Source organism: Equus asinus, chromosome 17 (assembly GCF_041296235.1).
Source record: "Equus asinus isolate D_3611 breed Donkey chromosome 17, EquAss-T2T_v2, whole genome shotgun sequence".
NCBI lineage: Eukaryota > Metazoa > Chordata > Mammalia > Perissodactyla > Equidae > Equus > Equus asinus.
The window spans coordinates 45,149,102-45,175,801 of NC_091806.1; the positions used below are offsets into that span (position 1 = coordinate 45,149,102).

Consider the following 26,700-nt stretch of genomic DNA (forward strand, 5'->3'; position numbering starts at 1 on the left):
GAGAAAACTTCAAATAAACTTTAATCATTATCTTCAGGGAGGTAACAGAAGGTATTATGTCCAGAAGACAAGAAGGGGGGGGGGCTATTAGAACGTTTGGAGAAAAGAGCTCTTGGAAATTAAAAATATGACAGCAGAAATCAAAAATCTCACAAGATAAAGTTGAAAAATACATACGAAAATAGAACAAAAAGATAAAAGCACGGAAAGATAAGAAAAATAGACTATTATTCAAGGAGGTCCAGAGGGAGGGAGAGAGACGAGGGTAGGAAAAAAATAGTAGGGAGAAGATGCTCAAATGAATAATAGAGTAAATTTTCCCAGGACTGAAGATGAGCTTTCAGGTTGAAAGGCATCATGAGTGCCAAGCACATTGAATGAAAAAGGACCAAAGACAGATACAACAGCAGATCATGAAATTCTAGAGCCCCTAGAAAGAAAGTGAAGACCCTGCAGCCTCCTAGAGAGAAAAACAAACCCCACACGTGAGGGTAAGGATCTGGAATCGCATCAGATCTCTTATGGGGATTTTGAGGCCTGTCCTGTGCTCTCCCGTGGAAGCTGGGCAGGACAGCGTGGCCGCCTCCATGAAGAGAACACAGCAGAAGCCACATTATGGGGCTTCCCAGGCTGAGTTAGAAAAGGTCAAGCAGCTTTGCAGTTTCTCTTGAGACACTCACTTCAGTCATCGTGCAAAAGGTCCAGCCACTCTGAGGCTGCCACAGGGAGAGCCTGCATGGAGAGACCAGAGAGGGAGGGAGGGAGGGAGAGAGGGAGAGAGGAGAGAAAGAGGAAGGGAGAGAGGGAGAGGGAAGGAGAGAGAGAGAACGAGATGAAGACACACCTACTCCCAGCGGCCCAGCTCTGGAAGTGACCCTCTTCACTTCTGCCCCATTCAGATGCAGGGGGTTTCTGTGCCCAGGAAGAAGCAATGAGTTTGATATCTGCTCAGTCTCTACCATAAACGACAGAACCATGCAGATCCAGGAACTTGGTATGTAAAAGCAGTGGCATCATAAATAAGTTTGAAAAGAAGAGTTATTTAGTATTAGTAAAACTGATTCACTATATTGAGAAAAATTACTGGATCCTTACCTCACACCATATACAACAATCAACTCCAAATAGATCAGTGGTTCTCCACGGGGTGGGGGTGGGGGGGGGTGATTTTGTCCCCCAGGTCACATTTGGGGGACAAATGTCTGGAGACATTTTTTGTTGTCACAACTTGTGGGGTGCATCTGGCACTAAAGGATGCTACTAAACATCCTGAATGCCCAGGACAGCTGCCCACAACAGAGCCTGAAATGTCCACACTGACAAGATTGAGAAACCCTGCAACAGGGTTCACCCATGTGTGAAAAAGAAAAACAAAATACTAAAAACAAAAAGTAAGAGTTGTCTTGATGACCTCAGGCTGGGGATGAACTTCTTAAACGAGGTCCCCAGAGAATGAACTTGACTAAATGGAAACTGAGGATTTCTCTTGTACGATGACAGTTAATTGTTTTTCAGGTTATCAGATAGACGATAAACTCAAGAGAAAATATTTGCAATATCTGACAGGGGAAGGGAGGACTTGTGGTTTAAATGTTGGAGTTGGCATTCCCATGAACCTTTCAGAATCCCCGCAAAGCCACAAAGACCATGAAAAACCAAAACACGCGCTCCATCTCTCATGAAAGTAGGACATCTGAGGTGGTTACACTTGTGAGCTTGTCCGCACCAGATAACCTCCCCCGACATTCATAAAGCAAAAGCTAGTGGGGAGACAAGGATTTGGGCAGCTGGAATCAACAGATTTCAAACTCTGCAGTAGGAAAACAGAGAAGGCACTGTCCTTTCAATTCCACTTGGGACATTTACTGTAACGACCATATATCATGGCTCAGAGAAAGTTTTAGAACGTTCCGGAGGGAGAGAGAGAAATAGCACAGACAGCAATCTCTCATTATCGGGCAATAAAATGAAAAATGACAAAACCAGGAAACAAACAGATCTTAGCATTTATAGTTATATTTATTAATGGATAATATTTATAGCTATAAATCGCTCTCTTAGAATAATTCATGTCAAAGAAGAAATCAAAACCAAAATTGCAGAAGTTCTAGCAAATTGTGATAAAGGAGCACCGACTGTCAGAAGCATTGGCCTGCTTGTCTCGATTACCTGGCTTTATAATGAGTCTCGCTACCTGGCAGGGCAGGTCACTCCGTCTTGTTCTTCTTCAAAATCGGCTTGGCTGTTCTTGGTCTTTTGTTCTTCTGTACACATTTTAGCATCAGCTTTCCCAGTTCCGTGATAAGCCTTGATGGGCTTTTGATTCGAATTTGTGGGGAGTTTATCTATTAATTTGGAGAGACCTGACATCTTTATGATATTGTCACCTCAGCTGCTAAAGGCCCCTGGACAGCTGAGGCGCTGGCTGGAGGCAAAGGGAATGAGATCCACGAAGGAGGAAGGAAGCCGCAAATACTGGCTACAGCGTCACGACCCATTGCAGCCCCCTCCACATGTCGCTTGCGGCTCTGAGTTTTGTATATTGGGAGGAAGTTGTCTTTGTGAAGGGCAAGGTTGTCACGGGAGGAAGAGCATGTGACAGAAGACGAACAGCTCAACCTGTTTCTAACAACAAACACTCAGGTTTCTTTCTTTTCGCTGATTTGCAAGATAGAGCCTGGCATTTCTAAACACTAAACCCTTGAAGAATGGGGAAGATGAGGTTCGAATTTCCAAGAGTTTGGGATTAGTCACGGGGTGTATAAGCTCTTCTTGGTGTCTATCATCCCAAATAGCCATCAAGGGCTACACTGGGCGAAGAAGAAACTAGAGCTTTTGTATTAAGGGACTAAAGGGGTATAGGCAGGATTCCAAGGGATGACTGGGGGATGGGCAAAGGACCAACGTGGAGACACCCTAGGTACCTAGACTTGATCTGCTGGCTGCCTGAATGTGATCTCTGCCAGGGAGGTGCCAGGATGTGTGGACCGAGGGCGCTCTACTGGGACCGGGAGACTGAAGCCTCACAGGTCCTCCCTGATGGAGACTGCGCATGGTTTCCAGTGCTTCAGCACGAGCACAGGCCAAAGACGGACAATGAGACACTGGCAGGCTGACAGGGAGTGGCTCTCACGCCAGGACTAGAGAGCGTGTGAGGGCACCCTGCACTGGACAGCAGGGAGGGAGACGTGGGACGTACGCGTCGTTAATTGTGTTGCTCGCCCCAAATGCGCACCCCTTGTCCTGTGTGCGCCTCATCAACCGCGACTGATCAACTTTACTTTCTCGAGTTTAAATGAATGGCGGGGGGGGGGAAACCATGGAGATTTCCAGTTTAAGATAGCAGTGTACGACCTGAAATCCAGCCTGTTCTTCTCAAATACATCAAAATCAGAAAGGAAAAAAATGTTAATAATGAAATCTCAGCCACAGAAATGAAAAAGGGAATTCTGTGGAGACTTGAAATAAGCCTCTCCCTGAAAGAAAGAAACAGGAAGAAACTCACAGCCCGGGGTGGGAGCTGAAGCCTTGTGTCTTAGCCAGGAAGCAGGAACACAGCCAGGCTGGTTGCACAGGGCTTGGGGCCAGGTCCTCAGTCTGTACCCAGTGCTGGAGAGCAAAGCTGAGAGACCCCGTGACTGAGGCCAGGTCTCCACCAGCTGCATGAAGCAGGGGGCCAGAAATGCCCTCCTTGCCAGGTCACAAATGGGATCAATCCAGAAGACAGGAGTGCAGAATTGGGGAAGGAAGCAGGACAGCCTGTTTTTTTTTCGTTTGTTTGTGTGTTTCATATTCAGCAGGAGGACAGACATATTAACTAGCTTTTGCTGGAAAAAAGAAACTGAAGTATGACTGTTAAAAATGTAAGTGGAGGGGCTGGCCCAGTGGTGCAGTGGTTAAGTGCACACATTCTGCTTCGGCGGTCCAGGGTTCGCCGGTTCGGATCCTGGGTGTGGACATGGCACCACTTGGTAAGCCATGCTGTGGCAGGCGTCCCACATATAAAATGGAGGAAGATGGCCACAGATATTAGCTCAGGGCCAGTCTTCCTCAGCAAAAAAGAGGAGGATTGGTAGCTGATGTTAGCTCAGGGCTGATCTTCCTCAAAAAAAAAAAAAGTAAGGGGAACTACTAAAAATAGAAATAAAATGTATAATTCTAAATGTTTAGTGAAGGACCTAAAAGATCTGAAAAAATGAGGAGTGACATCATTCCTGGGGTGGGAAGATTCAGTATTGTAAAGATGTGGGTCTTTTCCAAATTCATCTGTAATTCAGTGCACTGAGTGAACACTCTTTGGGCATTACTGTGTGTGTGGCACTGCTCTGTTACTTTTCTCAACAACCCTGACAGATGCTCCTTTCGGGTATGTGTTATCCTAATTTCCCACTAGAGGAAACTGAGGCACCGGTCATAAGATCATCGAGGTAATAAGTGATGGAAGCAGGATTTTGAATCCAGTTGCTTCACCTTGAAGCTTTGGTATTACCTGTAGATATGCATGTTTCTAAATCTATTTGTGTCAACACAAATCTCAAAAACACAGAGCTGAATGAAAAAAAGGCAAGCTGAGGGTCAGGACCGGTGGCACAGTGGTTAAGTCTGAACGCTTTGCTTCAGGTGGCCTGGGGTTCATGGGTTCGGATCCCAGGCGCAGACCTAGCGCTGCCCGTCAAGCTGCGCTGTGGCAGCATGCCACATAAAATAGAGGAAGATTGGCAAAGATGTTAGCTCAGGGTGAATCTTCCTCACAAAAGAAAAAAAAAAAAAAGGCAAGCTGAAGAATCGTGTTACAGCAAGAAACCATCACCACAAATAAAAAGCACCAAACGCTCGTATTTTTCTGTGGGTAAGCACATGTACAAGTAAAGGTGTTTAAAAAAAGGATTGGAAGATAATAGCGGATTCAATAGCATTTGGCTCTGGGGCAGAGGCACTTTAGATTTTCTGTTAAGGTCTAAATTTTTAAGGATCCATCTATTCGTATGCTACTGTGAAATGTTTTTGAATCACCTAGAAAACAGAGTGGAAACCAAAAAGCAAAAATGACAATGGAGATTAAGTCGGTGCAGTGAAAACATGTTACTACTTTCTTGTTGCTTTTTTGTGTCTCTTACATCTCTAGCAAAGGAAAAACACTGATATTGTTTTCATTTTCCAAATATAAAATTAGGTTCCCATAGTGAGTAAGCACCTCCCTTGAGAAGCTCTGTGCTGGGGGGTCCGGGAAGAGAGAAGATCCCATCATGCTGTAGTCACACTGGACCTGTGGCAATAGTTACTCAAGCTTCCTGGGGAGGCGACATCCCAGGGGCTCCTCAGGAGGAGGAAGATGAGTTGTCCCAGGCAAACCCTGGGTGGTGTGGTGCGGAGGATCAGAATTGCCCACCCCAAAATGTGTCTCTTTGCCTTGATTATTAATTACGGACAAAAGACTCTGAAAGAAACTTTCGCCTTCCCCCTAACCACCTAAAAGAATTTAAGACAGAAGGCCTGTTCCAGGAAGGAGCTGATACCATGAGCTCACTATAGCATAATACAAACTGGGTCTGGTAGACAGGAGGATCCTTGCTAAGCCCATTTTTATCAAAGTTCTCAGTCTCTCTCTCCCTTTCTTTCTGTCTCTCCTCACATTGTCTATAGATGGCCCAGCAAACATTGGTTTAGCAAACATTTGCTTTTCCATCTCCATGGAAATTGCGTTTCTCCCCTTCGAAGCCTTAAACCACCGCCCCCAACATCCTCCTTTGTCTTTAGCTGAAGATGGTATTTAAGGCAGTGGCTTCAGCCGTTTGGATGAGTTACTCAGTATTCCTGGGTTTCTCCCGTGTATACATGTTATTAAACTGGTTTGATTTTCCCCTGTTATTCTGTTTCATGTCAATTTAACTCTTAGACAAGCCGGAAGGACCTAGAGGGTAGAGGAATGGTTCTCCCTCCACTTCAGTGGGCAGAGCCGTCTGTGCAGGACCTTGAGTGCCAGGTCAGGGGGCTCCGGCTTTGTCCTGAGGACTCTAGGGAACCACAAAGGGTCTTATGCAGGGGAGGGGGTAAAATAGATCTGAGCTTTACAACAATCCCACTTGTTCCACGTGCAAAGAAAGGACTGGAGGGGCCAAGAATCAGGCTGGGAGACCTCAAGGAGGCTTTGCAAACTTCCAGGTGAAAGCTGACAGATCGTGGGCCTGGGGCGGGGCCTGAGGGCACAGGAACAGGAACTGTTCAAAAAAGGCCGGGTTGGCAGGACTCAATGGATGTGGGGACAGCGAGGCTTCGGGCCTGGAGGCTGGAGGGGGAGGCAGGTGCAGACGGTGGCGCAGAATGGGACAGGTGCAGAGAGAGAGGTGAGAGCCAGGGCCTGCGACACCTTGGAGGAGCGCTTCCTGGGAGGTGACACTGAGGAGCCTGGCAAGTAGGTGCTCCAGAGGGGTGGGGACTGAGCGGGGGATGCAGAAGACGTCAGGCCGAGTTCTGGCAGCTGTGCCATCCTGGGCAGGCCACTCAGCGTTGCTCAATACACTCTGTCCTCTTCTGAAAACAGGGGCTCATCACTCCCATGCCCTGGGTTGTGGGAAGATTAAGGGGATAACACATGGCAAGTGCCTGGCACAGAGCCTGGGCTGGATGAACAGGAGGTCCTGCTCCTCACTCTCCGTTTCCCATCACGCCACGCCCAGCCTTCTCCCATCCACAGTGTCCCCAGGCTGCCTGCTCCCCACAGCCTGGTGTTCCCTTGACCTAGTTAGGGAGGGAAGAGTTAGGAATCTACCCTCTGGCTCCATCCTGCCCCACTTCTCCTGCCCCAGAAGGAGAGATCCGTGGACTCAGGTCTGAGCCCCGGATTAGCTGTGTAATCTCCACAGGCAATCTCTTTCCCTGCCCAGGAGAGGGGCCTGAGGCTGGGAGCCAGGACTGCTAGGCCCTGGGCCTGGTACTGCCCTACCCATCTGTGAGACCTCAGACAAGGTGCCAATGCTCTTGGCACCTCTTTTGGGAACACCACTGACATCCCGCAATGACTGTCACATGTATGTCAGTCGTTCTGTGGGTCTGCTGTGTGCGGGGCACTCTGGGAAGAAAGAAAGGCCTGGGTCTGATTCCAGTTCCACCACTCAGCAGCTTCATGCCCACTGACAAGAGATGAAACGCCATGGGCCTCCATTTTTTTCATGTATATAACGGAGTTAACACTATCCAGGACTGCTGCTAGGAGCATATGAGAAAATAAGGGCAAATGAGTTTTGTAAATAGCACATTTCGAGAGAGAAAAGAAATGATGGTTACAGGACAAGAGAATAGAAGAACTCGGAAGAGAAAGTCAGAAAGATACCTTATCATGGGACCAGCTCAAGGTCTCAGGGCCAAGGAGTTCCAGAGGACTGAAAAAGACAAGAGTGAATCAGGCTTCCAGGACTTCACCAGGAGCCAAAGGACAGACGGCCTCGGGTCAGGGGAGCAGCTGCACAGGGGAGACAGCCACACTAACGTCCTAAAGCCCAGAGAGGAAGCGGTCGTCGGGGGGGAGGGGGCGTGATGTGGCCTGGGCCTGATGATCCTGCGGGGGAGGGGCGGACTCCTTAAATGCCAGGCCAGGGCCTGCTTGTGAAGGCAGTAGGGGCCACTCCGGGATTTTGAGCAGGAGCGCCAAGTGCAGGACTCTCCTGACGGAGGCGAAGGAGGGCACGGCTTGGAGAGCTTAGCAGCACACGCAAGAGCATGTGCTATCCACTGACCATCTCCACCCCCCCTCGGCCTCACCCCCACTTAGGACTCTAGACACACCTCCTCCGGGAAGACCTCTACCAACAACCTAGCCTGCCCCTGGAGCTGCCTCTGCTCTCTCTTGCTAATGGGCAATCTTCCCGAGCCCAGGGGGCCCCGAGGTGGGGGAAATGACAGTCTGGGAGGGCTTGGACCAGGACAGAATAACTACAACACAGTCAAGGGGATCGGACTGTAACTGGCCTGATTTCTCCTCCCCCCTGCAATACACTTGTGCATACAGTAGGTACACACTAAATGCGAAACCTATAGAAAGTGGAAACACTAGAACCTTGCAGAAGGGACACGCGAAGTTTGTTTACTTGGGGTTTGAAAGGCGGGGGCTCCATAGGCGAACAGAAAGAAGCCGAGCCAGGAAGCAAAGGAGTAAGCGCTAGCCCCGCGGAGGGAAGGAGGCAAACCGAAGGTCGGCGAGACTACATCTTCCAGCAGCCTCAGTGCCAGAGAGTCCACTTCCGGCCTCTGCGCCCTCCTGGGAGGAGGCGGGGCCGAGGGCGGGGCGAGAGAGGCGCAGGGAAGCTTGGGCGCGCCGCCAGCGCCAAAGCGCGTGACGTTCTTCCTGTGCGCCGCCTAGCGTCTGAGTCGCGCCGGTTCTTGAGCATCAGAGCCGTGAAGGTGACAGCGGGAGGTGACCGGGCTGGCCCCCGCGATGCTGGCGGCACGACGGCTGCTCGGCGGGTCGCTCCCCGCGCGGGTGTCTGTGCGTTTCAGCAGCGACACGGTGAGGCCCGGCTCAGGCTAGGGGTGTTGGCGGGCCGGGGCTCGCTGCCGCGCCTCTGCGCGCGCCGTCCTTCGGTCGGTAGTGCCTACTGGAGCGCCCGCCTCATCTCCCTAGCCCGGCGGGAAGGTGGTCGCTCCGGCCTGGGAGTAGAAGAGGAACGAGTCCCGACGGGAAGCTGACGCCCCCCCAGCCCTCCGGCTCCTTGGCTTCCCTTAATTTAACAGCCCCGCTGCCGAACGGGGAGTTTTGCAGGTGGCAAAGCGTCCTTGTCTCATTCCTCCCGTGCCACAGCTTTGTAGTGCCTGAGGGAGTCGTTGCCCCATTTTACAGATGCACAAAACAGCTTTGGAGAGAGATGTGCACCGCCTGACTGACTCCCCGTCCAGCGCTCTGCTCCCTGCAGTGGCTTTTAAGTGGATGGGAGCCTGGAACCAGGTCCCCTTAGCCCTCTCCTGGGGCGCTGGCCACTGGGTCATGTGGAATTCCGGGCTCCACCTCTCCTCATCAGTTTTATCCCAAGTTGCTCTCCCTCCATCACCTTTGTGTCCCAGCCCCAGTGAGGCGTTTCTTTCCCATCAGTAAATGTATTTTGCCTCCAGCAGAGTTAGCAATATAAGGCCCTAGCCTAACCAGATTTTGGTCCAGCAGGACAGCCAGACAGATAAATGGCCATGACATCTCTCTGAGTTCAGGGAGGTAGTATGGTCCTGTGGTTCAGGTGTGGGCCTTGGCCAGGGACAGACCTGAGCTCGGATTCCATCTGCTGCTTTTGGCTGCACGCCCTTCCATAAGTTCATTTTGCTCTGAGCCTCAGTTTCCTCCACTGTAAAATGGGGGAAATCATCCCCGTTTCAGGGTTATGAGGTTTTGGATGTAAAATGCTTAGCCTAGTGCCTGCTAACCAGGAAGTGCTTACTAAGTGGCGGTGATACCTGTGCTGATATGAAAGGTTCTGAGGTTTAGGCCTGTACTGTCTCCCTAGCCCAGCCCCTTCTAATCGGGGGACCCAAGAGTCTTTAGCTTCTGGCCTGGCCCTTCACGGCTTCAGAGCTTTGTTGGGCCTTCTGACCCTCTGTGTCCCCAGACAGCACCCAAGAAAACCTCATTTGGCTCGCTGAAGGATGAAGACCGCATCTTCACCAACCTGTATGGCCGCCATGACTGGAGGTGAGACTGTGCCCTTAGCCTGATGGCTCCTGGGGCAGGGCCGCCCCTTCACTGCCTTCCCCACTCTGTCCAGGCTGAAAGGTGCCCAGAGCCGAGGTGACTGGTACAAGACAAAGGAGATCCTGTTGAAGGGGCCTGACTGGATCCTGGGTGAGGTCAAGACGTCGGGCCTGCGGGGCCGTGGAGGCGCTGGCTTCCCCACTGGCCTCAAGTGGAGCTTCATGAATAAGCCCTCCGATGGCAGGTGTGTATAGGGAGGCAGAGGTGGGGTTGCCGGAGAGCCTTTGGGGTGGCTGGAGCTTGCCTCGGCCTTTGCTCTTTCCTTGGAAACTAAGAGTGAAGGAAGTGGTAAGATGTTACCAGAGCTTAAGTAGATGGGACTCACTTCTCTCTGGTCTTCCTCAGGAGAGATTTGAGGGGTAGCAGAATCAACACAAGATTTTGACTCAGGCAGACTTGAGTCATTCCTAGCTTTGCTTTCTACTAATCAGACCTTTGGGCAGTCTCCTGACCTTTTTGAACCTCAGTTCTTTTGGGTTTTTTTTTGTACATGGATATAATATTGTGCAGGAATTAAAGAGAGAATGTTTGTACAGCTTTTGGCCTGCACATTGGTTGGCACATAGAAAGCAAATGATAAACGTTAGCTACTTTGCCTCCTTTTGGCCCCAGAGATGTGGCGGAGGTTCAGGAAGGCTCTTTGTGAGCAAGAGCAGAGTCTGGGCTCTCGGGAAAGCGCAAGGAGAGACGTTTGGACTGAGCAGAACAAAGACCTTTTCTGTGGTCATAGCCACGCAAAGATGGAATAGGCAGTGAGCTCTCTGTCATTGGTGGTGAGCAAGCAGAGCCCCTGGGAACATGTTGGGAGGTCAGAGAGAGATTGGCTGTCAGAGGAGACATCTTTGAGGCTTCCCTGGGTGGAGTGGGGCGGCATGTGGTTGAAGGGCCAGCCCTGGTGGCCCCGTAGCCTGACTGACTTGCTGGCCCCACAGGCCCAAGTATCTGGTGGTGAACGCGGATGAGGGGGAGCCGGGCACCTGCAAGGACCGGGAGATCATGCGCCACGATCCCCACAAGCTGGTGGAAGGCTGCCTGGTTGGGGGTCGGGCCATGGGCGCCCGTGCCGCCTACATCTACATCCGCGGGGAGTTCTACAATGAGGCCTCCAATCTGCAGGTGGGCAGGGGAGGCACGTCAACAGGGGGAGGTACTCGGTGTGCACTACACGCCCGCTTACCCGCATCGCGGTTCTGGCATTTGAGCACCTGATCTGTCTGGGGTCAGACTGGGAGAATGGTGACCCCTCCTGCATGTGTGGTGAACAGGATGTGGCCCCCAGAGCCTCCTTCTCTGGGCTCCTCCTGGCTACTCCAGAGCCTCAGCTTGGGAGGCCTTCCAGGACTCCAGGGTTCCTGGGCGGGATTGCGCCTGGGAACTCACACTCGGGCATTTTTCCTGCAAAAGGGTCAAGAGGTCATTTTAGGAGTTCTCAGCTCGGTGACGCCTGCAGCAATTGGTTCGGGGCCAGAGTCTCACACCTTTCCAGTAGGCTCCTCAGCAACAGCAATGAGGGGTATGGGAATAGCACCTGGCACATAGGAGCATTATGTATAAGTGTTATTATTATTACGTGTATTTAAAAAATCTATAGGGTCTTTTCTTCTACTATAGAAACAGTATTTGGGGCCATCCTGGTGATGGGCTCACTGAGCCTAGACCTCTCCCTCCAAAACGCAGTGTCCCTGGGCTCTCAGGATGGTGCCCTCAGGATGGTGCCCTCATCCCCCTGTCCCACAGGTGGCCATCCGAGAGGCTTACGAGGCTGGTCTCATTGGCAAGAACGCCTGCGGCTCCGGCTATGATTTTGATGTGTTCGTGGTGCGCGGGGCCGGGGCCTACATCTGCGGAGAGGAGACGGCGCTCATCGAGTCCATTGAGGGCAAGCAGGGCAAGCCCCGCCTGAAGCCACCCTTCCCTGCAGACGTGGGTGAGTCCTGGCCTGATGCTGACCCTTGTCCTGTGGAGTCCGGGATCTGGCTTCAGGTCCCCATTGGTTGTTCTTAGGGAATTTCTGAGTTCCTTCTGGACTGGGGGCCAGACACAGAGAGTGGGGCGGTAACAACAGAGAGACTCCACCAGTGCCACCTTACAGTCCCTCATCCAGCCTCTGCGCCAACCTCAGACACCCAGGTTCCCTCCAGGAGCTAGAGGCAGGGTGGTGCACAAGGCAGTGCAGCTCCTGCTGGAGTTTGGGGTCCACTGGGCGGTGAGAATGATAAAGAGGTGAAAGGGGGGCTCTGCTACAGGAGCAAGACCCTGGGACGACCCCACTCCCAGGAAAACTGCCCCAACCTGTCCCCACCCCTTGGCTGCCACTAGTCTCTTGTCTCATTTCCCCCACAGGAGTGTTTGGCTGCCCCACAACTGTGGCCAATGTGGAGACAGTGGCTGTGTCCCCCACCATTTGCCGCCGCGGGGGTGCCTGGTTTGCCAGCTTTGGCCGCGAGCGCAACTCGGGCACCAAACTGTTCAACATCTCTGGCCACGTCAACCACCCTTGCACTGTGGAGGAGGAGATGTCTGTGCCGCTGAAGGAACTGATTGAAAAGCATGCCGGTGAGGCCTGGGGCCAGCCGGGTGGGGGACGGGACAGCGTGTCCTTGAAGAAAGCCAGGAGTGGGAGGGCCTCAGGAGCCGGGGCTGGGGTGGGCACTGACAGAGGTCGTGGGCTCAGGACTAGGCAGGTGTGCCAGCCCCAGCCCTGACCATCCGTCCTTTTGGGGACTGATTGGGGCCCCAGGAGGTGTCACCGGTGGCTGGGACAACCTCCTTGCTGTGATCCCTGGCGGCTCGTCCACCCCACTGATCCCCAAGTCCGTGTGTGAGACAGTGCTGATGGATTTCGATGCGCTGGTGCAGGCACAGAGCGGCCTCGGCACGGCTGCCGTGATCGTCATGGACCGCTCGGTAAGGGCTGGGACACACCCCCGCCTGGGCCCTGCCTTATGCCAGCCTGGTTAGCACCCCTTCCTGGGCTTCTGAGAACTCCTGCCAGCTCTCGGGTCCCAGTTCCTGCAGCCTGAGTTACAGTGAGGTGGGAGAGGAGGGGAGCAAGGCTGCACTCGGGGGGAATGCCCGTGGGGTCTGGGCCGTGCAGGACCCCAGGGAGGATGGTGGAGGTGGCCAGGATGCCACTGGAATCAGGAGGGTGTGCTGCTGGGGGGCTGAGGCTCAGGCCTTGGGGGGCTGGTTACTGTCCCTTGTTACCCCAGACAGATATTGTGAAAGCCATCGCCCGCCTCATTGAGTTCTACAAGCACGAGAGCTGTGGCCAGTGCACCCCATGCCGCGAGGGTGAGCACCCTGGGCCGGGGGGTGGCTTTCTCTGTGACTCACCCTGGGCCCAGGTCGGACACAGGACAAAGGACCCTGGATAAATAGCTACTGCCTCCCAGTCTGCCATGGCTTCTCTTAGCCCACCCCGCATGGGGCAGGCACCCCTCAAGTGCTGCCCTCCACACCCTGCCTGGGGGAGACCATCAGGCCCTGTCTTGCCACCATGGCTGCAGGTGTGGACTGGATGAACAAGGTGATGGCCCGCTTTGTGAGGGGGGACGCCCGGCCAGCCGAGATCGACTCCCTCTGGGAGATCAGCAAGCAGATAGAGGGCCACACCATTTGTGCCCTGGGCGACGGGGCTGCCTGGCCCGTGCAGGTACTCGCTGCCCTGCTGTGTGCTGCTTGGGTGGGGGCGCTGGGAGCCCAGGGCGTTGGGGGATTTTCAGACCCCGCTTCACACAGTGCTTCCCATCCCCAGGGCCTGATCCGTCACTTCCGGCCGGAGCTCGAGGAGCGGATGCATCGGTTTGCCCAGCAGCACCAGGCCAGGCAAGCTGCCTCTTGAGCCCGCCACCCTGGGCTGGCATCTGTCTGTCCAAGAGTTGGACAATAAAGCAAATGCTGCCTGCTCTTCCATCGCAGCTTCTCTGTGGCCTTGTCCTCACCCTGCCACCCGCAGCCACAACTCGGGGAGGCCTGTTTGCCAGACAGAGCTGGGGGCTTGGAGGGATAGGTCAGCTCAAGGTCATGTTGTGAATCTGCACCGCGGCCTCCTGTGGGCCAGCCTGTCCTAGACCATCCCGAGCAGCCATCCCTCAGTGCAGGAAGCAGGGGCAGGCAAGCCGGCTTTCCCTGGTGCGGTGAGGGGAAAGCTGTGGCCTAGGGTCCAGGCCTGAGGTCCTGGAGAGTGGAGCAAGGAGAACGGGGCGCAGTCTTCCCTGCAAGGCGAGGGGCTGGACAGCACAGGCTCTCTGGTCTGGTTCAGATGAGAGGTTTATTCTTGATTCATGATCCGACAGTGGGGTGAATTTGAAGGAAGGGAAGGGAGGAAACAATCTGACTAGGGACTGGCATGGTGGGTGAGGCAGCCCCAGGTCCTCCCAGCTCCGTGGAGATGTCCGTGGGTCAGTTTGAGTGAGGGGCGGTGAGCAGAGCTGGGCACCCCTGCTAGTCGCTGAGCTGGAAGGGTGCACCGTCGAGCGGGTGCCACAGCTCCAGCCGGCGGTCACTGTGGCCCAGGCACTCACTCCAGTGCTGCTGGCCCTCGCCACTGGCCCGGCTACTCAGCTGCACCCCGCCTGGGTTGGGAGATGGGTCAGGAGCCATGTGGGAGCCCACTGGGCCCCCACCCCAGCTCCCCTGCATTCCCACTCACCGATGAAGTCGTCCGCCGTGCCCAGGTCGTAGTCCCACACAGACACCAGCAGCGTCTTCTGGGCCAGCTCCTCCCTTGGGCCTGCGTAGAAGAATTCCTGTGGGGGGGCCGGGGGCACAAAGGTAGGAAGGAGGTGGCCTCGGGTTCTTCAGAGCTTCAGAAACAGGCTCAGGCAGGTGAGTGGCTCAGGTTAACTGGGACCTGCACTTTCTGCCTGAGCCAGGACGCTGACCTCTGCCACCCCCGAGTGGCCAGGACGGCCTCCAGCTGGTGCTGTCCTACCTCATTGAACTCGGGGTTCAGGGTCTTCCTCCGAACGCTGGTCTTGTATTTAGATTTTTTGCCCACGTTTGGATGCAGGAAACTGATTGGGGAGGATGGGGTTGGGTTAGATGTGGCTCTGGAGAGGTGAGCCCCCTCTGCCCACCTGTCTGCACTCACAGGCGGACGAAGGGGTCCGAGTAGCCGTTGGCATCCATGGGGGCAAGGTGGGCACAGCGCAGCACGCCCACCAGCAGGCCACCCCGCTGAGAGCTGTAGCACAGTGACAGCAGGATGCGCCCACGTTCCTCCCCGGCCACCTCTGCCTCCACCTCCTCCTGCAGGGGTAGGTGGGGGTCAGGCCTGGTGTGGCCCAAAGCCCCCCACCCAGGCGTGTCAGCCCGGATGGAAGAACTCAGACTAGCTGCAAAGAAATCAGGGGTCAACGATTTCATTTCATGATTCAATTTCCAAAATCAGTCATTGGCCTAGTGCCCTGGAAGAGAACTTACAGGTCAGCTGTACCACCTCCAGCGCCTGAGAAGGGGAGGGGCTTGCCCAGGCCACGTGACTGGTCAGTTCGGTGCATCTTTGTCATGGAGGGGAAGGGATGCGATGTCTCTTGAGTGCCACAAATGTGCCATGAGCTTCCTAAGTGGCCTCGCACTGAGTGCCTACAACCACCCTCCGGCAAGGCAAGCCCCCGTGACAGAAGCAGCTCCAAGAGGCCGTGCTCTCCCCAGGGACGTGTGGGTCTCTTCAGCTACAAAACCACCCTGTCACCCCCTGTCCCCCAGGGACCAGATTCTGAATGTCCTCTGCCATGCTTGGTCCTGGTGCTTCCGAAAGGATTCGGAGGACGCCTGGGAAGAACGTGCTGCTCCCACACTTAATGGAGGATGGGATTCGGTTGGCAGGGAGCCCAGCCCCCTCGCTCGCAGCCAGTTCTCAGTGAGGGAGGGCCCCGTGAGTGACCGCTGTGCACCCTGGTGCTGCGGCATCTGGGGTCTGGACAGGAAGTGGGTGTCGCAGGGTGCCGGCCCCACCTCGCTGGAACTTGCCTGGCCTTGGCTAACTGGCAGCTGCACCAACTTGTGGCTCCACCAGGGGGCAGGGCAGCAGCACTGGCCCTTCTGTCCAAGAGGAGCCACCACGTTGCGGATGCCACGTCCCTGCTGGGCCCCAGGCATTCTGGCCAGGTCTCTGGTCTCCCCTGGGGCCCCCTGTAGTCACCTTCGCTGCCTCCTGACAAGGGCCTGGCTAGGGCTACCTGCCCCTGGGGCTGACCTAGCAGCCAGGGAGCCCCACCCCTGTGCGTTGTCTCCTGGACCTTGACCTGCCCTCCCAGGTGGGGCCACAGACAAACGCCCCCAGTTTCTGCCTCTGCCTCACGGTGGCTTGCACCTCTGCCCACTGAGGGCTTTGCTGTCCCAGGGCTCCACAGCAAGTCTGGGCTGCCCTGGCAGGGGAGTCACCCTCTCCAACCAGCCACTGGGAACTGGCTGTTCCCCAGGGCTATGAGTGCTCACAAGGCCTATGAGGGAAATGGCCGCCGTTTCTCCAAGCCCACATGGGCCTGAACCCCTACCCAGCCCACCCTTGTCCCTGCCTAACCCACTCCAGCCTGGACCACCCCAGGCCTGCCCACCTCCATCCCTGCTGGGTCCCACTGTCCTACCCACCTCCTCATACAGGGACATGCCACGGGCCGTGTCCAGGCTCTTGGGCCTCTTGGTCTGAAAAAACAGAGAGCCCAGTCACCCGGGTTGGACATTGCCTAGGCCCCCTCCCTGCCCCTCCCCTCTCCAGCTCCCCCTTCATATGGTCCCTGGCCCCCAGAGTCCCACCCCAGCGCCGCCCCACTCACCAGCCTCCGCTTCTCCAGGCACACATCGAAGCTGCGGGCTCGGTTGGGCACCAGCTTCCTCAGGGGCACCCGGAGCTCCCCCAGGGGAGGTGCCCGCCGCCGTCGCCGCAGCCGGGGGTCCTCACACACGCACAGCCTGGTGGCCACGCACGTCAGACCTGGCCAGGCAAGCCCCCCTCCACCCTGCCCTCTGGAGGCCCACCCCGATGCTCACCGCAGGGTCTTGCGCCCGGCATCCTGGCGGGTGAAGCCGTGATAGGTGAGTGTCTCCTCCCAGACAGGGCCCCTGGTGCCCCGAACCGTGCGTGTCCGCAGCTGGCTGGCCTGGGGGCCAGGCAGGTGGGTCAGGGCCTCCTCGGGCCCCAGGGACCCACGCTGACCCGCCTCCCTGATAGGGCCCCCACTTTCACATCCCAGCAATGGGGAGCTCCATGCCTGACGTGTGGGCCTTGATGGGGAGGAGCAGGGCAGGGCCAGGTGGGTGCTCCAGGCTGGTGTGTGGCCCGGGGACAGCGGCAGGGGCTGGGGCTCGCCCTCACCTTGCTGGTCCCCGGAAGGAGGTTGGCTTTGACGTAGGTGTCCACAGAGCCTGAGGCCGGTGGCTTGAGGCCCTGAGAACAGACAGTGGCTGTGCGGCAGGCCTGTGGCCCAGGCCCATGGGCCAGGGACCTCTGCCCCCATCCTCACCTTGGCACGATGAGCCGTGCAGTGCAGGGCGCTGTTGTCCGCATCAAAAAGCAGCGTGAACTCGAGGGTGCCCAGGGCAGCTAAGGGCAGGTGGCAGGCAGGGTCAGCTCCTCCCTCGCCCCCCATGACACCATGCCTCCTGCCCTGCCCTCCCTGGTGGTTGGGCTGGGCCCAGGTGTCCCCCTTGTCTCCCGCCGCTACTCACTGCTGTCGTCTGAGTCTCCCTCTGGCTCTGGATCGGGCTGTGGCTGAGGTGCAGAGCAGAGGGCGGGGGTCACTGCAGGGCGCGGGCCTGGGGCGCGCAGGGTGGGCCCCGCGAAGGGGTAGAAGTGCGGGAAGAAGTCAGAGATGAGGTGGATGGGCCGGATGGGACCCGGGCTCACGTCGATGGCCATGTGCTCCTGCATGCTCACCCGCTGTGGCCGCCCCCTGCTCGCTGCCGCCGTGCCCGCCATGGGGGCTCAGACATGGGGACAGGGACTCAGAGAAGCCCCCGCAGAGTAGAGATGAGGGGCACGCACCAGGCCAGTGAGACAGGATGAAGGAGCACCACTGAGGGCACCGACAGCAGGCGGTGGGGTGGGGGGGAGCGGGGGCTGGTCCTGGTTGGCAGCCGGGACCTGAGGACAGAGTGCAGGGTCAAGGTGGGTGGGTGGGGGAGAAGTAGGGGCCCCAGCCTGGAGGGGGACCCAGTGTGCTGGCGGTCAGGCCCGCTGGGCTGCTTACCCTCTGAGAGCTCCTCCAGCTGCTCTGGTTCACTGCTGGCACCAGCTATGCGCCTGCCAGAGGCAGCCGTGTGAGCAAGGCTGGGGGGGCGGGTGGGCAGGAGTGTGGGGGGGCAGGAATGGGGGGGGCTCGTAACTGAACTCCAGAGCTCAGGAGACCGCCACCTCCCTGCCCTCAACCCCGAGGCTCCCTTCCCTAGTGTGGGGGTCCAGCCTCCCTTGGCTTCCCTCCCCATTCACACACCATCAGACAGAGTTATTTTTACCACTGTCATGTGGCCCTGCTCCCAAGTGAGGAGGCTGGAGGGCCAGAGGTGACACAAGGGGTGTGAGGGGCAATGGGAGGGGTGTGTGGGGAGGAAGCAGGAGGTGAGCCGGAAGGGGTGCAGCGGAGGGAGCATGTGGGGAGGTGTGTGAGAAGGGGAGGGGTGCGGGGGCACTTTGGGAGGTGTGGGGGAGGTGCATGGGAAGGTGAGATGGGAGCGCTTGCGTGTGGGGGGCACCTAGGAGGATGGGGGTACCTGGTAGGAGGGGGGCCCCCAGGAGGAGGGGGAGGTGTCTGGGCGGACAGGGCACACCCAGGGAGGAGGGCATCTGCAAGCTGGTCCTCTTGCAGTAGCCAGCTCAAGCTTTTTAAACACGAATCCCCTCACCCCCTCTCCCCTTCTCCTGGCTTGGAATGAGGTCCCCACCTCACTGCGGCCCCCTGCGTGGTGGGCCTCCTTCCCCCTCCACATTGCTCTTGGTTCCCTTGCACACCCATGTGCTGCTCCTTCTGCCCCACTGCCTCCTCTGCCCTTTGACCTGGCCCCGCTCCAGCTCACCTTTGGTGTCAAGGCCACTCCCTGCAGGGGAACTTGGCTGGTTTTTACCAGGTCAGCCTTCCCTTCCCTCTCTTCCCAGTGGTCCTTTGGGCCACCCTTTCTGTACTCTCAGTCCAGGAGGTTCACACTCCTCCCTAGGCCGGTGCGCCAGGCCCTGCCATCAACAAATTCCAAATCCAGCAGGCCATGTGGCAAGCCCAGGGAAGGCCATGTGACCCAAGGGAGGCAGATAAAGTGCAATTCTGGGTGAGACTGGCTGAGAAAAGTCAGCTCTGTTGTCTGTTGATGGGACGCCAGTTCCGTGCCAACCTAGAGCTGTTGCCCTCTCCTCACCTCTCATCGCTGTGGAGTAGAGAATGCTTCTGAGAGTGAGGCCAACACAGTGGGATCACAGAAAGAGAAAGAGTGCCCCTGAGCCCCTGGATCCAGCCATGCCTGAAGCTAGTTTATCTCTGGAGTTTTTGTAACCACCATTCCTCTTTTGGCAAAGTCAGCTGGGGGGTGGAGTTTTCTGTCACTCGTCCTGGCTAATACTGTTCAAGAAGTCTTCCCAGATCACCATGTCAAGGTCAGACCGCTCACCCTTTCAACTCACTCTCTCAGAACCCTGGTCTACATAGTTGATGTATAGTCCCACCGTTATCTGTGATTAATCAATGTGCAGTCACACGATTATCTGTGTGAGCTGCTCTAAGGTCTCCCCCCGACTGAACCTCCCGGCAGAGGGCAGGACAGCAACTGGCCGGTCTGCAGATGTGGTTCCAGCACCGCACCTGACACTGGTAGGAGCGAGGCCGCAGGGTCAGCAGGCATGGAGGGGGAGTAGGAGGCGTGGGCTGACACTTATCCAGTGTGGCGGCTGAGAGCTCTGGACTCAGAGCGGGCTGGGTTCAAACCCCTTCTTGGGGTGACGTCAGGCAAGGTATCTGTCCTCCAGAAGCCCGTCTCACCAGGCAGGGACAGCGCTGGCCTCACCTGATGGGGCTGTGGTGAGGGTGAAGAGAGAAATAACACCCAGTACCTGGCATACAGTAAGCATCACAGTGAGTGCCCACGGCTGAGGGTAATAGTGCGATTGGCCAGAGGCACTGCAGCCAGGAGGCCACCTGTCTGGTGGGGTCTGCCAAAGCCAGGGCCCCAGGGCAGAAGACACAGTTGCCACAGAGTGGTGTAAAGGCTCTTTATTCAATCCTGAGGTGGAGCTGGCCTGGCAGGGCGAAGGCAGGGGCTGGCTGCCGAGGGCCAGGCCTCAGCCCCTGGGCAGCACAGGGCTGGCCAGGCGGGGCTGGTAGGCGCCAGGTGCCAGCAGCTGCAGGGTGAACTCGGTGATGACAGCTGTGAGCCCCCAGACACGGTGTGGCCCATGCAGGAAGACGGGCAGCGTGTATCGGAAGCAGCCGCCCTGGCAGAAGTGGGTGTAGCCCTGATTCTGTGCCTGCAGCAGATGGGCCAGGGGCAGTGCAAACACCTCGTCCACCTGCGGGCAGGAGGCAGCGGGAGGGTGACAGAGGACTGGCCGCTGCAGCCCCCCAGCATCGGGACCCCCCGGTCCCAGCCTCCCCCGCTCACCTCCTCGCGGTTGGGCCTGAGGTTCTGGGGATCCAGTGGGCCCACGCTGGCAAGCACCGGCACCACGGGGGCCTTCCCCTGGGGCGGGAGGACAGGCAGTCAGGGGAGGCATGACCTCAGTGGGGCTGGGGAGGGCAGCCTGCGAGGAAGACCCACTGTGCCATCCGGGGGCCACCTCCACCCTGGACCTGAGCCTCCGGACCCGCTGTGAAAGGGGCTAAAAGACCCCTGGCCATCCCCGAGGGGTTGTGTGGGGATGAAATAGGACTGCCAGGTAGGGGTCTGGCGTGCTCCTCCACACCCTATGCCTGCAGGAGACCCTGAGGTCCCAGCTCCTGGCTGGGTAAGGGCTGGTGGTGGCCTCAGGGCCTGGCGGGCTCACCCGGTCGTGCACTGGCTGCAGGATGCCCCATACATGCTCCTCAGGCACAGCCAGGCCCAGCTCCTCGCGGGTCTCCCTTAGGGCGGTGTGTACCACGTCCTGGTCAGCGGGGTCACACTTGCCGCCTGGGAAACTGAACAGGCACAGGGAGTGTGGTCCTTGGGGTGTCGGGGCCATGGAGGGGTGGGGGTGTTGGCTGGGGAAGAGGGCCGTGACCCCCCTAGGCAACGTCTGCCTCTGTGGGGCCTGGGGCAGGCCTCGTGCCCTCCGGAGGCTCAGTTAACTTCCTGAGCAATGGGGGTAATGGGGAGAGTCCCTGGGGGCCTAGCAGGGGAGGCAAGACGGGCCTGGGGCTCAGACCCCCAAATTCTGCCTAGGGTGGCCCCAGTGGTGCCGACGTTGACTCTAGGGTGTTCTTAATTCCCGCCGGGGGCAGGGCCAGGACGGGAAACCGGGCAGCCCGGCCCGCTCGCTTCCTCGGCTCGGGAACTCGAATGTCCCTATAATCGCCGGCAGGGGGCGGGGTCCTGCCTTTTTAGAGATGGGGACACAGCTCAGAGAGATGTCCCGGCCCGAGGTGGTGCGGCACCCAGACAGGAGCACCCGGGGCTCGAGGCTCTGGGCGGAGGCGCGCCGGTCGCCGACTCCCCGCCGCAGCCCGCGGGCGGACGGGCTCTCGCCAGACCCATTCTCCAGAGGCGGAAACCGAGGCTCGGGGAGGCTAAGTGCCTTGCCCTCGGTCCCCGCGGTCTCCGGGAGCCTCCTAGAAGGGAGAGGAGCTCCCGGCCGGTGTACCTGACATCACCCTTGTGCCTCCCGGCCAGGCGGCTGGACCGCAGCGTGTAGAGCAGCGCCGGCACCCCGCGCACCGAGCACAGCGGCACGAGCACCGCGGCCGCAGCGGGCCGCGCGCGGAGCCGAGCCGTGGCCCCCTCCAGCAGCCGCCGGCAGCGCCGCTCGCCTTCCGCCGACAGGCAGTCGGGCAGCATGTCCCGCCGGACGCGGCCGGGACACCTAGGGCGCGGAACCGGGCGCGGGAAGGGGCGGGGCGGCGCGAACGATCCCGGCCTCTCCGGCCCCGGGGCGGGGTGCGGGAGGAGTCGGCGGGAACGTCCCGCCCCGGCCCTCCAGCTTCGAAACTCACCGACGAGGGGCGGGGCCTGTAAAGGGGGCGGGACCTCCGCGGGGCGGGGGCGGGGGCGGGGGCCGGAAGGGGCGGGGCCCGGTAGCCTGGGCTTCCGGCCGGGGGCTGAGCTGGGTGCGAGGTCGGCTGAGCGTGTCCCAGAACGCGTGCAGCAGCTGGGCTGGGTCCTGGCCTGGACGCCTTACCCCGGCCCTTGTGACTGTGGGGTTTGGGAGTCAGGGTGTCTGGCTGTTGAGGCCCCGCGTCCCTTCGCGCCTGCGTGTGTCCGTCGCCCTCCTAGGGGCCCTCACCAAGTGCTCAGGATGCGCAGAGTGGCGTTTAGGGCGCCATGGGGCGCCCCTTCAGGAGGCCGAGGGCGTCAGGGCCGCGGGGGGAGAGCCGGCCCGGCCTCCCTCCGAGCCCGTTCCCCCGGTTCCGCGGGGTGTCGCGCGCCGCCCTCCCACTCCCGGGGCCCGACTCCAGCACCTTTGCCCTGCTTTGCCTCCGCCGGAGCTCGGCTCCCTCCCCCTGCCCTGCAATCTCTGCTCTGTAGGTGTTGGTTTAAGTGTCGCTTTCTCTTCATCGCAGTCTCACATCTCTCCCCCACCCCCACTTTGGCCTCTCGTGGTTCTGCATCCCTCCGAGGACCAGACCAGACGAGCCCAGCCTTGCGCACCGCACCTAGACGGCAGGTGTCGGCCATGCCTTGCTGTGTAACTGTGAACAGGTCCCGGTGCCTCTCTGAGCCGGTTTTGGCCCTCATCCGGCCACACAGGGCAGGGCGCAGGAACCCCAGCCTCCCTCTCAGCCCTGCCACTCGGCTACTCTCCTGAGGCCCTCCATCCCGCCCCCAAGGACAAAAGTGCTCTGACCACCCATGCCAAATCGTTTAATGTTGGGGGGGAGGGAGAGGTAAAGCATGGTTTGGAGGAGTCACCCCCAAGGCAGAAGGGGGCAGCTTGGGAGGTGGGAGGCCTGGTTCCAAGCCTGGCACGGTCTCAGCTTTGCTGTGACTCTGGACAGTAGCCTCCCTCCCTGGGGTTGGCCTCCCCTGCTTTCCTTGGGAGGGGAGGGGTCTCTGCAGAGGAGGCTGGAGGGGGTGGGATCCAGGATAAGAGGACTCTGTCCACAGGGCTCCCACCATCACTATGGGTCCTGGCCAGGCCCCAGGCACATGGTGGTGGGGGACAGAAGCCTCAGCCCAGCTGGGAGGGCCAGCCCCCCCGATCCCTGTTAGCCTGGAGATTGGGAAGAGGGTACGGTGTTGGTCTGGCTCTTGGGTTCCTGAGGGAGCTTGAGGCTCCGGGGTACAGGCCCTGATAGGTAAGGGGCCGGTAGGTGGCCGGGGTCAGCAGAGCCTCAGGGGGCGCCAGCAGCTGATGGTGGAGCCGGGCAGGGGTCCTGGAGGTGGAGGCTGGAGCTTTGTTGGGATCTGAGGGAGGCAATGGTCTGAGTGGACCCCAGACCTCCCCTCACATCATCAGTCATCCTGGCTCCTCCCATCCCAAATTGCCCACCTCTCAGCCTTTGCCCTTGCTTTCCCCTCTGCCTAGAATTCCTTCCCTACCTTCTCTCTCTGTCCAAACCCTTCAGTCTTCCAAGGCCCAGCTTGGCAACCACCTCCTCCGGGAAGCCCACCTGACACCCCCACCCCTGCTCTCAGCACCTTGTCCCTGCCTTGGGCCTCATATCGTCTTAGAAGTCTCTGCCCCCACCTCTCTGTCCACACAGGTGCCCAGTGGGCTTGCTGAAGCCCCTTCCTGGAGGCCCTGTGGCCGTCCCCTCCCTCCCCACCCACCGTGCAGGCTCTGGTCCCTCTGTGTCTGTGGGCCAGAGGGCAAACCTTTTCCCTGCTCTGTGGGGCAGGAGCTGAGGCTGCTGCAGCTCCGGGCTGGGACGCCGAGCAGGGGCCGTGGAGATAGAGTCCTGAAGCTGGGGCAAGCAGGAAGGGGGCAGGGGGTCAAGATGAAGAACCCGGGCCAAGGGTCATGGTCAGAGTCAGACAGCGGGACCCCAAGACAAGTCAGTGGGTGCGACCCTGAGACAAGGGTCAGGAGCTGAGGCTTCAGGAGCTGCCTGGGGCTGGGGGGAGGGGTTGGGGTAGGGCAGCAGGTCAGAACTGGCCAGGGCCGGACGGTACCAGGAGTCCGGGTCACTCTCCCTAAAGCCCTTGGCAAAAGGGTTGCTGGCGATTTTCAGCTGGGTGATCTGCAGAAGAGAAAGTGCAATTAGAGGTCAGCCCTGAGCTGGAGAAAGGCTATGGGGCCCAGGCTCAGCCACCCTGTCCCCTCGGGACCCCCAGTCCCTCGGCCCAGGAACCACAGAGCCCGTAGTGTGAAGGCAGGGGAATGACTGCGGGCAGATGCCCACGGAGTCCCAGGGAAGGAGGGAAGGGCAGGCGGCTGTGTGCATGTAGCGGCTAAAGCCTCGGGCCTCAGTCTCCATCCCTGTGAAGTGGGCTGGCAGCTGCGTCAGGAGCTGTGGTCCGACCCACCCGGTGGTTCTGATACGCCGTCACGGCCATGAACTGGGTCTCCTCGAAGATGAAGGACTTGAAGTTCTCCTGGGCATGGCGCTCGCTGTCCTTGCGTGGGTCCACGAAGACCACGTGGAAGCGGGGCTGGTAGCGGTGCATGGAGTTGAGAATGATCTGTGGGGGGAGTGGAAGGGGGTGGACGGGGTGGGGGGGGCGGGCAGCAGCAAACCCTCACTGAGGCTGAAGCCCTTCTCCCCGGAACAGAGAGAACATGCTGGGCCTGCTGCCCCCCTTTCTTGTGATGGTGGCGCAGGGTCTGAACTTGAGAGGCTGCAGTTCTGTGTCGAAGGCCCCTTTGTGTCTGAGCATCCTTGCCGCTCCCCTGTCCCTCACACCCGCGTCCCAGCTGTCGCCTCTTCCTGCCGAACATCCCAGAATCAGACCACCTTTCCCACCCCAGCTGGCCACCATCCTCTTTCTCCTGGGGATCCTCTTCTCCTCTTTCCTCAGCTGCCTCTTGACTGGTCTCCCTGCCTCCACCTGGCCCCTCTGTTCATTCTCCACACACAACCCCCGTGAGCCATAGCGTGTCACCCCCCACTCAAAACCCTTCTGGGGCTCCCACCCCGCACAGAGTAAAAGCCAGAATCCCCTTGGCTGGCCCGGCAGACCAGCCCTGGCAGCCTCTAGGATCTCTTCTCCTCCCTCCACCCCTCCTCCATCCACTCCAGCCACACGGGAGCCTCCTTGCAGTTCCCCCAACTTGCCCAACATTCTCCAGCCTCAGGGCCTTTGCACTTGCTGTTCCCTCTGGCTGCAAGAGCTCCCCTTTCTATATGCGCAGGCTCCCTTCTCCACTCCTCTTCAAACAGCCCCTCAGCAGCTTCCAGAGCCTCTCTCCCAACAAACCAGCCCCCTTCCTGGGTTCCTTTTTCTCCTGGCATTTGTCACCCTCTGAGACACTGCATGCAGAGTCTTCTGGATCCTTACTGTCTCCCCTACCCCAAGAGGTGAGCCCCACGAGCCAGGGACCTTGTGTGTTTGACAAAGTGTCAACAGTGCTGTGTTCCTGCAGCTACAACAGGCCTGGCCCATGCTGGGCGTTTCATAAACCTTGTTCACAAGGAGGACAGTGTTTGCTGGGACAATCCCACACCCCCAGCCCACTTCCCCACCTGCCTGGACCGTCCCCTCCACTGTCCAACCCCCAGCCAGGTGAACTTGGCCCCAGCAGCAGGTGGGGGTGCTAGGCACCAAGGCCATTGGGCATCAAAGGTCCGGCCAGCCCTGGCTCCAGGCTTCATCACAATCAGACCCCAGTGTCCCCTGCCCTGACCCAACCCCTCCCCACTGTGGCCCAGGCCTCACGTGGCCGTTGTTGTCCAGCAGGTTGTTGGTCAGCTTGAGCTTGTCAAAGGACACGATCTGGCGCATCCACTGCGCGCCCTTGGCCGGCGAGTCGGGGTGGAAGTGCACGCGGCCGGGTGTGGCCGGGTCCGCTTTGCCTGCCACCAGCCAGGCCGAGCTGTGGAAGGCGTACCTGGGAAGCAGAGCGAGGTGGCAAGGGTGCCCCGTCTGCACCCCATGGAGCCAACGGCGCCTCATCCGCTGCCCCCATGGAGCCAAGGCTGACAGGGGAAGGGGCTGTCGCCGTCTCCGTGACTGCCCATGCACTGTCCCCATCTCGCACCCCAGGAACCAGAGGCTCCAAGAATGCTGTGCAGCCCTGAGTTCCCTGTGGCCGCACCTGCTGCCCTGGGCTAGCTCACTCCGCCCAGGCTAGCCCACTGCCCACTTCAGGCTCGGCTGCCTGAGCTCAGCTTCCCCCTGCCATCCAGCCTCCCGCTATTGCCCCAGGACAGGCCTCACTGGCACGGCTCCAGCTGACCCCTGCCTCTGCCCAGAGTGCAGGTAGGGGTCTGTTTTTCCATCTCAGCGCCTGAGGTCTGAGCCGCTTCCCCCTGGCCAGCCCCAAACCTGTATCTCTTGTCATCCAGAGGCACGAAGTCCATGAGCAGGGCGTAGTCAGCCAGCGTGTCCATGCCCAGGATCTTCACCTGGAAGGTGGGAAACATTCTCCTGCGGGAGGGAGGGGCTCAGCACACTTACTCGGCTCCGGCCCCCAGCCCCCACCACACACACCCCCGCTGCTCACACCTGCCGGTCTTGGTGACTATCATCTCTGTGCCCAACTGGTTGAATTCCTCCCACAGAGCCTTCATCTCCAGCTGGACCGTCACACTGGACACACAAGGGTTCTTGGGGCCCTGCCCAGTGGGCTCAGCCACAGCTGGGGCCTCTGTGGAGCCGGTGGAAGGGCCCGATGGGAACGGGGAGTCCAGCCGGTGCTCCCAGCTAGAGCTGGTCATGGGCAGGGGGTAGGTCTCTGAGGCTGCAAGTAC

At 58.6% G+C, this 26,700-nt stretch overlaps 4 protein-coding genes and 1 long non-coding RNA gene across 12 annotated transcripts; 1 reads left to right on the plus strand and 4 right to left on the minus strand.

Annotated features, from left to right (window-relative positions):
- On the minus strand, positions 1–8,218 carry LOC123282034 (uncharacterized). Its single transcript, XR_011495191.1, has 3 exons — positions 8,085–8,218; positions 7,331–7,379; positions 1–732 (listed from the first exon to the last, which is right to left on the minus strand). It is a non-coding gene; the product is annotated as an uncharacterized lncRNA (long non-coding RNA).
- On the plus strand, positions 8,034–13,643 carry NDUFV1 (NADH:ubiquinone oxidoreductase core subunit V1). Its single transcript, XM_014844694.3, has 10 exons — positions 8,034–8,503; positions 9,588–9,670; positions 9,744–9,914; positions 10,663–10,846; positions 11,468–11,657; positions 12,074–12,286; positions 12,471–12,637; positions 12,943–13,024; positions 13,240–13,385; positions 13,488–13,643. The coding sequence occupies exons 1-10, from the start codon at positions 8,432–8,434 to the stop codon at positions 13,572–13,574; spliced, it is 1,395 nt and encodes a 464-aa protein (XP_014700180.1). The 5' UTR covers positions 8,034–8,431; the 3' UTR covers positions 13,575–13,643.
- Positions 13,644–13,978: 335 nt separating this feature from the next.
- LOC106833483 (double C2-like domain-containing protein gamma) lies at positions 13,979–18,926 on the minus strand. 8 transcript variants are annotated; one of them, XM_070488273.1, is made up of 13 exons: positions 18,749–18,926; positions 17,926–17,978; positions 17,613–17,819; positions 17,405–17,447; positions 17,200–17,279; positions 17,052–17,123; positions 16,727–16,836; positions 16,513–16,648; positions 16,328–16,381; positions 14,826–14,983; positions 14,667–14,748; positions 14,385–14,481; positions 13,981–14,307 (listed from the first exon to the last, which is right to left on the minus strand). In XM_070488273.1, exons 3-13 carry the CDS (start codon positions 17,652–17,654, stop codon positions 14,177–14,179), a joined length of 1,005 nt encoding a protein of 334 aa, XP_070344374.1. In that variant the 5' UTR covers positions 17,655–17,819; positions 17,926–17,978; positions 18,749–18,926; the 3' UTR covers positions 13,981–14,176. The 8 variants fall into 8 exon arrangements, with proteins under 8 accessions (XP_070344370.1, XP_070344377.1, XP_070344374.1 ...); XM_070488269.1 differs by lacking the exon at positions 18,749–18,926 and having other exon boundaries at positions 13,979–14,307; positions 17,405–17,491; positions 17,926–18,215; XM_070488274.1 differs by lacking the exon at positions 17,926–17,978 and having other exon boundaries at positions 18,749–18,885.
- A 988-nt stretch (positions 18,927–19,914) lies between these two features.
- On the minus strand, positions 19,915–22,263 carry NUDT8 (nudix hydrolase 8). Its single transcript, XM_014844690.3, has 4 exons — positions 21,495–22,263; positions 20,700–20,832; positions 20,318–20,395; positions 19,915–20,225 (listed from the first exon to the last, which is right to left on the minus strand). Exons 1-4 carry the CDS (start codon positions 21,686–21,688, stop codon positions 19,998–20,000), a joined length of 633 nt encoding a protein of 210 aa, XP_014700176.2. The 5' UTR covers positions 21,689–22,263; the 3' UTR covers positions 19,915–19,997.
- Positions 22,264–23,018: 755 nt separating this feature from the next.
- Positions 23,019–26,667, minus strand: TBX10 (T-box transcription factor 10). Its single transcript, XM_070487463.1, has 7 exons — positions 26,456–26,667; positions 26,276–26,377; positions 25,667–25,838; positions 24,317–24,472; positions 23,963–24,030; positions 23,621–23,754; positions 23,019–23,254 (listed from the first exon to the last, which is right to left on the minus strand). The coding sequence occupies exons 1-7, from the start codon at positions 26,665–26,667 to the stop codon at positions 23,019–23,021; spliced, it is 1,080 nt and encodes a 359-aa protein (XP_070343564.1).
- Positions 26,668–26,700: the final 33 nt, after the last annotated feature.